Source organism: Oncorhynchus kisutch, linkage group LG1 (genome assembly GCF_002021735.2).
Source record: "Oncorhynchus kisutch isolate 150728-3 linkage group LG1, Okis_V2, whole genome shotgun sequence".
NCBI lineage: Eukaryota > Metazoa > Chordata > Actinopteri > Salmoniformes > Salmonidae > Oncorhynchus > Oncorhynchus kisutch.
Window position 1 is genome coordinate 42,331,849 of NC_034174.2, and position 14,655 is coordinate 42,346,503.

The following is a 14,655-nucleotide window of genomic DNA, read 5'->3' on the forward strand; positions in this document are numbered from 1 at the left end:
CCTTGCTGTGATTGTTTCCGAATTAAATATTCAAAAATAAAATAAAATAGCTTCTTAACAAAGACCAGTTTCTCGAGCAATAATTTAACTAGGACTGTCTAGGAGTGGTCTGAGTGGGGAGGGGAAAACTGAAAATTTGCTGTTATTGACAGAAAGGTTTGGAAATATCTTTCTTATTGGTCTATTAACTAATTGCCTGCATGGTTATGTCACCATGGAAGGTCAAAATAGTCTGAAATTTCAGGCAGTCTTACAAATAATTTTCAACATTTTATCGGCCACCATTAGAGTTGTTTATTAACCATTATTTTTTAAGGTATATTGACAAAAAAAAACACATGTCTTGTACACCGAGGAGTAAAACGAATAGTCTATTTAAAAGCTATGAATTTCAATTGTAGCTCGCGACGTTTCATAAAAAAATAAAATAAAGTAGCTCTCACGCTAGAAAAAGTTGGCGAAACCTACTGGAAAGGTGAATGAGCAGATACATATATACACAAAATAACACCTGCGTTGATCTACTGTATTCACCCACACAACAATAAAGAACAAATATACATGTGTTGGAGCACATTTCAAAGCATATGCACGTTTATTATTTTACAATGCTACAGTGTAACTTACATTGCGTCAGAAATTGAGCCCTATTCCTCTACACTACATTTTTACCAGAACCCTATACGCCCAGGTCAAAAGTAGTGCAGTGTATAGGGAAAAAGGTGCAAATTGGGACACACAGCCTTAGATAAATAACAATAAAGTGTCTTTAATATCCCCTCCATGGTTTGAAGATATAGGCAATCTAATCTAACATCTCTCTGTGTAGAGATCAATAACAATGCAATATCCCTGGCTGAGCAGTAAGGTCACCAAGAGAACAGGTTTCATTCTATTTCCCATTTTGTTATTGTGGTGACTGAAAGGTCAGCTTGGTGTGTGAATAAGCTCTGCTGAGTTTCTCTACCTAGACCTGAGAAATACAGAGAGTAATAGAGCTGTGTGTAGAAACAAATCTTACGTCAAGTGAACATAATAAGAATTCAATGTAACCTTTTTGCTGAAGAAGAGTAGGAGGGGAAAGGTTTGCGCGGAACCACAGTCTCTTTTAAAAGTTTCCTTAAAAAGCCATACAGGTGGAGATGAAATCATTTGATTTATGGTACACATTGACTGACAGTCTGATCATCAGCTGTACAGTATATGGAAAACTAAAATGAAACAGGAATGAATATGTGTGCTACAAAGACATACCATAACTTGAACTATGGGCAACAACTTATGGGCAAAATACATTTCTTCCTCAGAAAATGTTCATGTTAGAGGGATTTCAGTAACGTGCTGGAGAGGTTTGTGAGACTAAAACACAGAGTAAATGTTATAACCGACGATAACAAGCATACACTACCCATAACATGATGCAGAACCACCATGTTTGAAATATGAAAAGTGGTACTAAGTGAGGTGTTGGATTTGCACCAAACATAACACTTCGTATTCAGGACATAGAGTTAATTTCTTGGCCAAAATTTTGCAGTTTTACTTTTAGTGCCATATAGCAATAAGGACACATGTTTTGGAATATTTTATTCTGTACATGCTTCCTTCTTTTCACTGTCATTTAAGTTAGTATTGTGGAGTAACTACAATGTGGTTGATCCATCCTCAGTTTTCTCGTATCACAGCCATTAAACTCTGTAACTGTTTTAAAATCACCATTGGCCTCATGGTGACATCCCTAAGTGGTTTCCTTCCTCTTCTGCAACTGAGTTATGAAGGATGCCTGTATCTTTGTAGTGACTGGTTGTATTGATACAGCATCCAAAGTGTAATTAATAACTTCATCATACTAAAAGGGATATTCAATGTCTGCTTTTTTTATTTTTTACCCATCTACCAATAGGTGTCCTTCTTTGCGAGGAATTGGAAAACCGCATGATCTCTGTGGTTGAATCTGTGTTTGAAATTCACTGCTCGACTGAGGGACTTTACAGATAATTGCACACAAAGTGGCTCGTTGCAAATTATTATGTGACTTATTAAGCACATTTTTACTCCTGAACTTATTTAGACTTGCCATAACAAAGTGGTTGAATACTTATTGACTCAAAACATTTTAGCTTTTCATTGTTTATGCATTTTCAAAAGCACAATTCCACTTTGATATTATGGGATATTTCAAATCTGGCTGTAGCACAACAAAATGTGGAAAAAAGTCAAGGGGTGTGAACATTTTCTGAAGGCACTGAATAGGCCCATGTAGCCTATTTATCTTTCAATTAAGTCATCTCAGTTTTAATTTGAAGCATTGTTTTATCCTCCACTTATAACAATGGCAAATACTTGGGCAACGTTATATCTGTATTGAACTTCGTTCAGAAGTTATCGGCGGTCACAGTCAGACAGAGAGCTGAACATAGAATCAAGATCTTTAGGCTAAGATATTCTGTGAATAAAAGGGCAATGCACACTAACGATGCACTTAGCTGTTCTATGAGTGGTCTGAGGCATTTGGAAACGAATGAGGGTTTTCAAGTGCAATTTTCGTAATGATGGTTTTGGGAAACAGCTTGGCTACTAAAGATACATCGTAAGATCATTCTAACGATGATCTTAACGCTACAAAGGCTCTGGGAAATGAGGCCCTGGTCTTACAGCGGTACCTGGCCCACACCAAGCCTCGGATGAAGGTCTTTCAGGTTTAGAGTACGCAGCTTAACCTCTCTTCATGGTCTTATGTGCTGGAGATCTGTGTGCTGCACCTCTTGCTGGTATCTGGCCCACCCCATCGATAAGCATTGCATGGTGAAGATCTAAGTCTTCACCATGCAACCCCCTCTTTGACTGATATGAAGAAGGGCTTTCGGGAGTAGTGAGTTCCTGTTTCACCCCAACTCATCTCCTCCATGGTCCTCACTCCTCATGTGCTGGTGGTCTGAGTGATGCTCCTCTGACTACTATGGTTCTTGATGACGAAGGTGGAGGTGGAGACGCTCCTGCGGCTCTGCTGGCGGTCACACCCTCCGCACTGTGAGGCCTTCAGGTACTGTGAGGAGCAGCAGATGAAGCACCTCATCAGGTCATGGAACAGGTGGCCAGCGAAGAACATATAGATCCACGGGTTACAGCAGCTGTTCAGACTGGCCAGCAGCATGGCAATGATGAACGCCATGTCTAGGATAAAGAGAGAGAGAAGGAAGGCTTTATAGATACCGTCATTTTCACCTGTCGACAGCTTTCAATACACAGGTCACTGCCAAAATAAAGGAAACACCAACATAAAGTGTCTTAAACACCTGCATTGCTTGCTGTTTGGGGTTTTAGGCTGGGTTTCTGTACAGCATTTTGAGATATCAGCTGATGTACGAAGGGCTATATAAATAAATTTGATTTGATTTGATTTGATCTTAATAGGGCGTTGGTCCACCACGAACCAGAACAGCTTCAATGCACTTTGGTATAGATTGTACAAGTGTCTGGAGCTCTATTCGACGGATGCGACACCATTCCTCCACAAGAAATTCCATCATGTCGTGTTTTATTGTTGGCAGAAATCGCACCAGAATTTCCCATGAGTGTTCAATAGGATTGAGATTTTGTGACTGAGACAGCCATTGCATATGGTTTACATTGTTTTCATGCAAACCATTCAGTGAACACTCGTGCCCTGTAGCCACGGTAGCCAAAATAATGGCCTGCCCAGCATCTTTATACATGACCCTACATGCTGACCACACCAGTCACGTCGCGTGCGTAAACTCTGCAAAATCAATTTACACATACATGTTATTCAATCATTGCACCCACACTGCTCGTGCGCACCAACGAGCGTCTGAGTTGCTAGGTGCTAAAATAATAAATTAGGAGAGTTGAGAGCTGAACAGCTGAACAGGTGTCAATTATAAGTCACCATGGGCGTACCCATGTATTAATAGTTTTCTCCTACTCATGTATTAATCATGCACAGAGAGAGACTCTTGTCAGGTGCACTCATTATTCCTGAAATCATCCAATTAATATTGTGTTGTGCTACCTCCACTAGGGGAGAGAGAGAGAGAGAGAGAGAGAGAGAGAGAGAGAGAGAGAGAGAGAGAGAGAGAGAGAGAGAGAGAGAGAGAGAGAGAGAGAGAGAGAGAGAGAGAGAGAGAGAGAGAGAGAGAGAGAGAGAGAGAGAGAGAGAGAGAGAGAGAGAGAGAGAGAGAGAGAGAGAGAGAGAGAGAGAGAGGCCATCTCGCTGGATGTTGTCATTAAGACTGTAGATCCTTCTCTGGTCTTGGATCTTAATTTGTGCAAAGACACAGGCCTTTTCTCAATTAGATTAGCTCAACTCTGCATCCTCCTCCTCTGTCCTCTCTGGCTTCCTTTTGAAAAAAGGTCAAAGGTAATCTCAGAGAGGCGGCCAGGAGAGGGAAAGTGAACGAAAATGCGCTTGTATGAAATGAGACTCCTTGTCGTGCTCCCTCAGGAAAATTACGTTTACAGGTTGGAATCCCAAAATAAATGTATAAAGTGATAAAAACAAATACAGTTTGTTGTGCAGACATCGTATAGATAAAGGGATAAGTAGCATATTGTTTTTAAATGTTTGCATGCTTTTCTCCTTCATGAAAACAATAGCTGATTCAACGTGGGTTTTGGCAGATTTAAAACTCTTCTGGGAAGGACTCGGTTTCCGGGTCATGGAGGAGAGAGCATGGAGGAGAGAGCACGGAGAATGGACTTTTGCCCAAATAAGGCCTTGAATTTTAGATTAGCTTGGCGCAGGAGGCCATGGCCATTATGAAGCATGGACCAGCTCATGATTCTCACCATCCAGAGAATGAATCACACGCCAAATGACATAGTCATACAGTATATCCACTGTTCTATTTCCTCAACATTAATGGCCTTGACAGGCGTTCAGAGCGAAGCTGACAAATAGGCTCACTGTGACAACTCAGGCAGACACCGGTGCAAATCATTGCCACAGACACCATCTGTATCACTTATGGACCGAAGGCCTAAGGAATGGCCATGACCACAAGACATCAGACCTAAGTTCAAAAAAGTGTTTAAATGTTTCTATTACATAGATGTTTTGCTTTAGCATGCCTGGAGTACCAGGTGGGCGGGGTTCGCATTTTGCTATTGGTTCATTACAACATGCAAGCTACATTAAATCAAGCATACTTTTACATTTATCAAAGGATCTTATCCAGATCAACTTACAGTACGTGCATTCATCTTAAGACAGCTAGGTGATACAATCACATATCACAGTCGAAGTATGTGAAAGTATTACAAATAGTATTTGAACCCAGACCGGTGGAAAATCCCATTTTACTGATGAATGGGTAAACAAAAGAGGGGGCTGAAGCTTTCAAACACTTTTTGGTTGGCTGAAGGAGACATTTTTACACTGATAGGCCATGTCAAGAACATACATTTCATTTTTATATTTGACTTTTCAAATTACAGTGCTCATTCACAACCTGAGTTGCTCCCAGCCTCCCCCACGTCCAGAGGTCCCAAGGCTGACACATTGATGTCACAGTACATTTACCCCCCCTTAACGCTCAACGGGCTCTGCAGGGCTATTGGAATGTATAACTGCTACTTTCTCCTCCTCATCCCCTAATTTGGTTGTTTCCATTTTGAGGTGTATCTATGGATTGTATTTAAAGCTTTTGTGCGGCTGCTCGGCCATTGAAACCCATTTCATCAAGCTCCCGACGAACAGTTATTTTGCTGACTTTGCTTCCAGAGGCTGTTTGGAACTCATTAGTGAGTGATGCAATCAAGGACAGATGATTTTTACGTGCTACGGGCTTCAGCACTTGGTGGTCCGGGTCTTTGTGCTTGTGTCCTACCACTTTGCGGCTCAGACGTTGTTGCTGCTAGACTTTCCGCTTCCCAAAAACAGCACTTACAGTTGATCGGAGCAGCTCTAGCAGGGCAGAAATTACACAAACTGACTACTTGGAAAGGTGGCATCCTATGACTGTGCCACGTTGAAAGTCACTGAGTTCTTCAGTAACGCCATTCTACTGCCAATGTTTGTTTATGGAGATTGCATGGCTGTGTGCTCGATTTTATACACCTCTCAGCTACGGATGTGGCTGAAATAGCTGAATCCTCTCATTTGAAAGGGTGTCCATATCCTTTACTATTATTATTTATGTATTACCTTTATTTAACTAGGCAAGTCAGGAACAAATTCTTATTTACAATGACAGCCTACACCGGCTAAACCTGGACGACGCTGGGCCAATTGTGCGCCGCCCTATGGGACTCCAAATCACTGCCGGTTGTGATTATATTATACATGTTGGCATTTGTGACTCATTTAAGAAAACTAGGCATATGTCGCGTGTCACTACTTTACAGGAGAGGCATTTGAACAAAAACGTAAATGTTTTATCAAAATGCGTTTTTTGGCAGAAATGCCTGGAACATGTGAACTTTCATGTGCCTTAATAACACAATTGTATGCCATGTGTTAATACAAATAAAATGGTTAAATTACGATCATAGTTGGTTTAGCCACTGAAAAAGACAGGAATCTTCCCTCTTGCCATGATTGGCTTAGATAATGGATGGGCTGGACATGCAGATAATGAGTTTGGATAGGTCTGACATGTAGCACGCTCCTGTCTATAATTTGAGCTGCTCAGTATGTGTAGGTAATCCCTCATAACACGGCTTTTGGAAATATATCACGAAGAACTGCAAAAGTGTTTGATTGCAAATATGGGAAGGGAGTCGAAAAAATTATGCACAAAAGGCTTTTGTAAAGAACACCTGTCTCCGGATTACATCTTCAAACTAAGGGCAACCATGGCATCTGTGACAGAGAGGGAGAAGTTTTTTTTCCATTTATTCGGGTAAGATAGTCTAGCTAGATTTTCAGATACTATACGTTTCTAAATTTGTCAGAAAGTAATTTTCATTGCAAGTTAAAGCATACTGTTAGCTAGCTAGATAACGTTAGCTGGCTGGCACGCTAGCTAACGTTATGTGTACGTTCTGTGTAGTAATATTATTGGTATCTCAGAACCATTTGCATTGCTAGTTATAGCCCAATGTTAGCTAGCTAGCTAACATTGAACCTAGTTGATTAGCTTTAGCTACAGATTCATGCAGGATAGTAACATTATGAGTTGGGATTATGGTTCATTGTTTAGCTAACTAGTTAATTACATTTCTAAACAAAAGACTATGCAAGTAACCATTTCACTGTACCATTTACACCTTCTATATCCTGTGCATGTGACAAATAAACTTTGATTTATTTGATACAGTGTGTGTGTTTACCAGAGACGGTTTTGTGAAGAACAACATGACCTGCACTAAAGTCAAATTGGGATATAACTTTAGCCCAACGAGACAGTGTCTAAGTTCAAAATTTTTCCAGTAGAATGCCCTGCTTTTATTTTGTCACACTCACAACCGTAAGCTATTTTCTGCAATTAGCTCGCCATTAACTTTTAAATAAGGATCTTGCTGTGAGTTTATTTTCCTGTAATAATGAATACAAATTAGCTAAAGTTAAGGTGTTGTAAGCTATATGATATGGTCATTATTTGAACTGGCTAGCCAGCTAACTTAACATTAGCTAGCTAGCTAACAAGCTAGAAACAAACAAAAACATGGTTAGAAAGTTGCTTTTATTTGCCTGGTTTTCAAGATTGACATATACTAAATTCATTTTTAAACAGATGGGTTTATTGGTGTTAAAATATACCTGCTTTCTTTGGACCACCAGGCTGTTGATGTCATGCAGCCCGTCATTTTTGTGTTCATACTTTTTCATAACGACAAAGACAAGTTTGATGTCGGACGACAATAGAATGGACAACAATAGAATGTTCATAATGTAACTGTATCAGTCATAATGTAACTGTTTACAGACGTAGTTAAAACCAGCTTTTAGTCTTGAAATCTTTGGTTGTTTAGTACACCACCGTACTCACTCTGTTTAGCACATGGCCTCACATGTGAATCCTTAAAGAGATGGGTGGGGATCGGGTTTAAGAGGGTGTGAATGGTTCTGAATGGGTGTAGAGAAAGAAGAGCTCTCTAAAACATTCAATGGCCATTTTCTCAAAAGTGGGGTTACAAGTTTATCAACTTTCAAAGCAGAATTACTTTTCCATTGTTCCTCAACTGTAGTGTATAATATACCATTTTCTAGCTCTGAGTCTCTACTTTTATCCAATGTAAAAAATAAAAAATAAATCAAATTTTGCTACATAAGACAGAATTGAGCCAGTCATTTGATCCGGATCAAAAAGCAAATCTGCTTATGAGCAAATCCATAACTCTCTTACTAAAACAACATTTGACTTGTTCAGATAGTGACAAATAGCACCAGGAGAGAGACAGGAGAAAAATAAATTCTCCAACTAATGACATGTCACTCTCTGTGCCTCCCTCCTTATAACCCCAACCATATATAAAGCAGTGTGTAATGCATGCATAAAGCCGTTTATAGTTTACCTTCTCTGGGTGCAGCAGGGTCCCATGCCGACCACATTTGTACGAAGAAAAAAGGAGTCCAACAAACAATATAAGCTACGACAATGACAAAAGTCATTTTGACAGTTCGGATCTTCGCTTTTGATATGAGCCTCACGCTGCTCACCCGAGAGAGCGCTGCACCTTTCGACGTCCGCGGTGTCAGAGACATACACTGATCCCGTCTGGTTTTCATTTTAAAGTTTTGCCATATTTTAAAACTTATCAGGCCATAGCAAATACTTAAAATAGCCACTGGAATGATGTAGATTGTAAGACTAATCCATGTAATGTACGCCTTGGCGCCCCAGGGTTCTACGAAGTCTCCCCAACAGTCATAAACTCCGTTGCCCACCTCCCTCAAGGAAAATATGTACACTTGTGGGGTACTGAAAACCAGACTAAGCATCCAACAAGCAATCACATAAAAACAGTCCTTCCTCTTGTGCAGAGAGCGGAGGGGCTGACATATCGCCAAGCATCTGTCTATGGACATTAGAACAAGCATGTAGGTGGACGCGAACATCCCGACAACCTGTAGGTACTTCACCAGCCTGCACAGTAAATCAGACCCGTAGAAGCGAAATGTAATGTCCCATATGAGCTGCGGGAGGACCTGGAATATTGCCACCACCAGGTCCGCAATACTGAGGTGCTTCATGAAGTAGTACATTCGAGAGTGGCTGTGCTTGCTCGTATGTATAGCCAAGAGGACGCAAAGGTTACCGGCCAACGCGAGCAGCAGGACGAGGACAAGAACGGTCACCTCCACTTTGGCCACCTCCTCGTTCCGCTTCAGGGGGTTAACGCCGGTCTGGTTCCTGGTACCCGTCTCGTTTCCACCGCGACTCGAGTTGGTCCATGAATCGTTCATCATCGCCCACAGGTCTTGGTCTCGCTGGTCCTCCATCATTCATTCGTTAACTGGCCACTAAAGCGTTTCACCCTGAGCGCAAAAACACTGCTTCCAGCACCAGAGATCAGTGAGGTGAGAGACTTACTGGATACTCATCTGTTCCTTGTTCATTTGTTTATAATTTCCCGTTTTTCAAAAGTTTAACAAGTTTGTTTTCCGTTTACATGTTTCGACGGTAGGCCTATAAAGGCTAAATTAATTCCAATCGTAAGGAGGTGTCCCAATTAGGCGTAGTCTATGAGAGATAGAACCACGTTCTAGGTAAACAAAAACAAAAATAATGTTTACCAGTCAAAGTGACAAAAAAAAATCGAACATGGATGAATTAATACATAAATATGATATGCGCAATGTGCAATTATACTTGCGAAATCAATTAATCAATCAATGTCGACAATATTAATAGGCTACAAATAATATACTAATTATAATAATCACAATAATCTTACTAATTATAATTTCAATCATACATGCTAATCATGATCAAAATGATAACTTTAGAATAATTAATATTCCTTTACATACCGTATTATAAAGTCTGAGACCTTCCAACCTTACACAACTCGTGTGCAGAGATTTTTTCAAGAAAGGCTTTTGCTTACCGCATCCCTATGTGTCTGTGCAGCGTGCATGAGGTCTAATGAAATGCTTCAAGCACAGTATACCAAGTTGAAGAAGCTTCGAACCGCCCTCTGCCCGCGCGCAATGTGTCCCGCATCCTTATTGGTAGCACTATCGTCTCGGCGGAGGAGCGGCTGAGATACTAACGGCCATCGCTAGATGGCTATGCAAGCCACGGTATGAATGATCTTCCAATCTGTAATTAACGCAGGACATGCATTTTTTGTTTTGACAGTAATTAAAACAAAATGCGTTATCAGTGGATTCACCAATAGATGTTTAACTGGGACACTGTTTTACGCATGAAAAGTATTTGCTCTATTCAGTATCAATTCATACAGAGAAGGTTACCTCGACATCTCTAGGCTACAATCAATCTCCAGACGCCACAATTTTATTTTCAACAGTGTTTTCTGGATGTGCGTTAGGGGTTTATCAGTGAGAAACGTAATTTGCATGCAGGGATAGCAACAATCACATGTATCCATTTATTGAACTGTAGTTCAATGAATAAAATCAAATAAATACACTTAAATGTTTTATTTGAACCTTTATTTAACTAGGCAAGTCAGTTAAGAACAAATTATTATTTACAATGATGGCGTACCCCGGCCAAACCCGAACGACGCTGAGCCAATTGTGTGCCGCCCTATGGGACTCCCAATAACGGCCGGATGTGATACAACCTGGATCCAAACCAGGGACTGTAGTGATGCTTTTTGCACTGAGATGCAGTGACTTAGAGCACTGCACCACTCAGGAGCCCTACTAGGCCTATGTACTCTATTACTAGGCCTATGTACTCTATTACTAGGCCTATGTACTCTATTACTAGGCCTATGTACTTTATGAAAGCCCTTAATCCAATCATTCCAGTGCATGCATACAGTATACCAACACATGGCTAATAACCTCAAATGTAACTTCAACCTGAAACTTAAACTGAGCAGATTTAATAGACAAACCATGTTAGGGGAATAGAATATGAATATGATAATTCAATCATTTTACATAACTCCTCTTCCCCTGCCTCCATTTGTCCTTATTTTAACAAATAAAAGGCCACACCCATTGACCTCTTGTTTAGTCTGATTCTAACTGTTTTTAATGTACTGCCATGAAAGTCCCGAGGGTGTGAAACTCAATTATCCCTGGTATTGTTAATGAGGGACAATTCAATTCACAACCTCAGAATAGGAAAAGTACTCTCACATCTCCATCGGCTTGCGTGGGTATCAAACAAATATTAACTCCAGCACCATACCTGTGTCAATATACTTTATTTATACAATGGGTGGGTCTAATCCTGAATGCTGATTGGTTAAAACCTCATTCCAGCCTGTGTCTATTCCACAAGTTACCACCAGCTAAATGTATTACGTTAACATTTATTCTGTTCCATCTGACTGCGCAATCCACTGTCTCATCAGCCCAGCAACTTTGTGAACTTCATCTCCACCATAAAAATCATCTAGACATTATCTTACATTTCTTTTAGACTAACATTTAGTTTTCAACAGTGGAGATTTGTATAAACCTTACGAACAACACCCATGACAATATATTCGCTAAACACCAGCTTCTCTGCCAATGTCACTTAAATAAATAAAAACAGCGTTTTTTTATGTTTTCTAGTCAAACACATAAGAACATTTCCTAAGAAAACTACCCCCTATGATGTTCTAGGATGTTATATGCTATCCATGAACTGATTAACTTAATGTGATTACTGTATATTGTGCCAATTCCAAACAGTAAGATTTTGTTCCAAATAGCAACCTATTCCCTACATAGTGCACTACTTTTGGCCAGTGCCCTATGGGCCCCATAAAGGGAAAAGGAGTGCCCTATAGGGAAACTGGTGCTATTTGGGATGCTTTCTCAACTTCTACTTCATGGAAACACTCCGACCATTTAATTTCAATTTGAGAGGGTTGCATAGCACCTTATTATTACTTATGCATTTTCATACCAATGTATTCTAAATCATTATTTGCTCAATGTTCCAAGTGTCTAAGAGTCAATGTCCTGTGTTACTGTTGAAAAGTTTGTAAGGTACTCTTTGAAAACTGGCACAGAATGTAGAACTGCACTACACACGGAGTGCACTCCACTCCCAGAGCTGAGAAAGTGCAATTTATTTGAGTGGTGGAGGTACAACATGCCTAAAAGCCTTATACTTACAGCAAAAGAAAATAGTGCAATTTAATGGCAAATTGGGTGAAATGGATGTGTTGATTCCATTAAAACAAAGCACAGCTACTATACAGGATCAGTGGGACTACTGAATGTGTCAGTCAGCCTGTGTCTGAAAATAGATATTTACTTTGTGCTGTTGTGAGAAGAACTCCAGGTGACTCACAGTCCTCTCTAGTTTTCCTCCTTCAATTGACCACAACAAGTCTGCTTTGTGTCTGATTAAACATTTTGTTTCCTATCCCTCACGCTCTCTCACATTTGGCTCTTAAGCATAATCAGGATGCAGAGAACATCATAGAAAATGCTGCCAATCTTTCCCCTCAAAAATAAACATAAAAAATATTAGATTAGATTTAGTCCCACAGGTGGATGGAGAGTTAAGGGGGAGTGGGGACGTGACAAGGTTTACCATCTGGGCTTGGATCACAATCACATTCTCACTGGACGTGTGCCAAGGTTTTAAAGTTGTAGAACTGTAAAACATTATCACAGTAAACCTCCACCCTGGAGAATATGTAAATCAAAGCACTATCAAACATTATATTTGGCTGTTACAAATTCCAGGAAAAAACATATCGATGAGCAATATTCGAAGAGTTTATTTCCGAAACGCTATATACACCAGTTTTTCCACATTTGTGTCTTTTCATCAGAAATGATTGCTTATGGGTACATTCATGTGTGTGAAAAGTAGATTTTTATTCATGGATATATCTCCATTGTTAAGCTGGAATGGGATGTTTGTATAATGTATAGTTGACTGTGGTTGTCGCACCTAGCTATCTTAAGATGAATGCACAAATTGTAAGTCGCTCTGGATAAGAGCATCTGCTCTGTGTCAAATGTAGATGTTTTACATTCAAATCTAATATTACTGTATCGATTCTCTTAATTAAAAAATATTTTCACTTGTATCATATTATGTACAGTTCTTTATTAAAAAATGTAGTTACTTGTTACATTTGCCTGTGTAAAACCTAGCTGTACTAATTATTTATCTGAGAGGGAGGTGGATATATAGCATATAGTCTCTCTGCAATGAAACCATCAAATGATAGATTTCAAACTAATATAATATGCCACGATTAGATAGTGAAACAATGATAATCATTTTAGTGTGTGAAATTTAGCAAAATGGTGTGTCTGGTACCAAAATCCCTGTCATGTCTGCTCTTAGGAGTGTGTGGAGATATCACACAGTGGCTCCTTTCCTTGCTCCTCACATCTCGCTCAAATTCAAGGCTTCTCTCTGAGGTAAAAAAAAAAACAAGACAGATTATAGATAACTTTTAGATAACATTCTGTGTCAATTATAGCTCCTACTTTGTTTACACCACAATCAATGTCCATCATACATATACAACCACAAAGCACCAATATTTACATACAACCACAAAGCACCAACCCTCATATTCAGTATGACCTTTCAAATTAATCTATGCTCTTATCTTGTATCTTCTCTTTTCATCTCTCTTTTCCTCTCTTTGGTTTATTTGTTCTGTCTCCTCTAACGATGCTCTGAACATCCATTAGAGCCAATGTTTTGATGTACTTTTCTGTGGTCAGTCATCCTCTCTTATGATCTGATGGTCTTTGCTGTGATTACTTTGGTACAGAGTGTTGTAGAAAAAGGTTATTTGGTCTTTGTTCTGATGATTTTGGTACAGCGTGCTGCGGAAAAAACATCTGTTGGTCTTTGCTGTGATGATTTTAGTACAGAGTGGTGTCATTGGCAAAATCCAATTGCTAAATAGTACCTCTAGAAATATGGAATTATAGTTCCTGATGACAGTACAGTAGTAGCATGATAGGGGATTGTGTGTGTGTGTGTGTGTGTGTGTGTGTGTGTGTGTGTGTGTGTGTGTGTGTGTGTGTGTGTGTGTGTGTGTGTGTGTGTGTGTGTGTGTGTGTGTGTGTGTGTGTGTGTGTGTGTGTGTGTGTGTGTGTGTGTGTGCGTGTGTGTGTGAGAGTGTGTGAGAGCTTTCCACATCTGGATTGTGCAACATTTGCCCAATATTATTTTCAAAATTCTTCCAACACTGTCAAATTGGTTGTTGATCATTGCTAGACAACCATTTTCAGGTCTTGCCATATATTTTCAAGTAGATTTAAGTGAAGACTGTAACTAGGCCACTTGGCCCTGGAGAATATGGAGTAGCATGATAGGGGATTGTGTGTGTGTGTGTGTGTGTGTGTGTGTGTGTGTGTGTGTGTGTGTGTGTGTGTGTGTGTGTGTGTGTGTGTGTGTGTGTGTGTGTGTGTGTGTGTGTGCGTGTGTGTGTGAGAGTGTGTGAGAGCTTTCCACATCTGGATTGTGCAACATTTGCCCAATATTATTTTCAAAATTCTTCCAACACTGTCAAATTGGTTGTTGATCATTGCTAGACAACCATTTTCAGGTCTTGCCATATATTTTCAAGTAG

At 39.8% G+C, this 14,655-nt stretch overlaps 1 protein-coding gene across 1 annotated transcript; it reads right to left on the reverse strand.

The window, feature by feature from the left end:
• Positions 1-562: 562 nt before the first annotated feature.
• On the reverse strand, positions 563-9,657 carry LOC109900964 (isotocin receptor-like). Its single transcript, XM_020496936.2, has 2 exons — positions 8,479-9,657; positions 563-3,174 (listed from the first exon to the last, which is right to left on the reverse strand). The coding sequence occupies exons 1-2, from the start codon at positions 9,407-9,409 to the stop codon at positions 2,921-2,923; spliced, it is 1,185 nt and encodes a 394-aa protein (XP_020352525.1). The 5' UTR covers positions 9,410-9,657; the 3' UTR covers positions 563-2,920.
• Between the last annotated feature and the right edge of the window lie 4,998 nt (positions 9,658-14,655).

What these genes read in the sequence shown, in the direction of transcription:
- LOC109900964 (XM_020496936.2), bottom strand. Translation starts at nt 9,409, where the DNA reads ATGATGGAGGACCAGCGAGACCAAGACCTGTGGGCGATGATGAACGAT. An exon ending in CCCTGCTGCACCCAGAGAAG is followed by an intron (nt 3,175 to 8,478) that starts GTAAACTATAAA and finishes TCTTTATCCTAG; the next exon opens with ACATGGCGTTCATCATTGCC.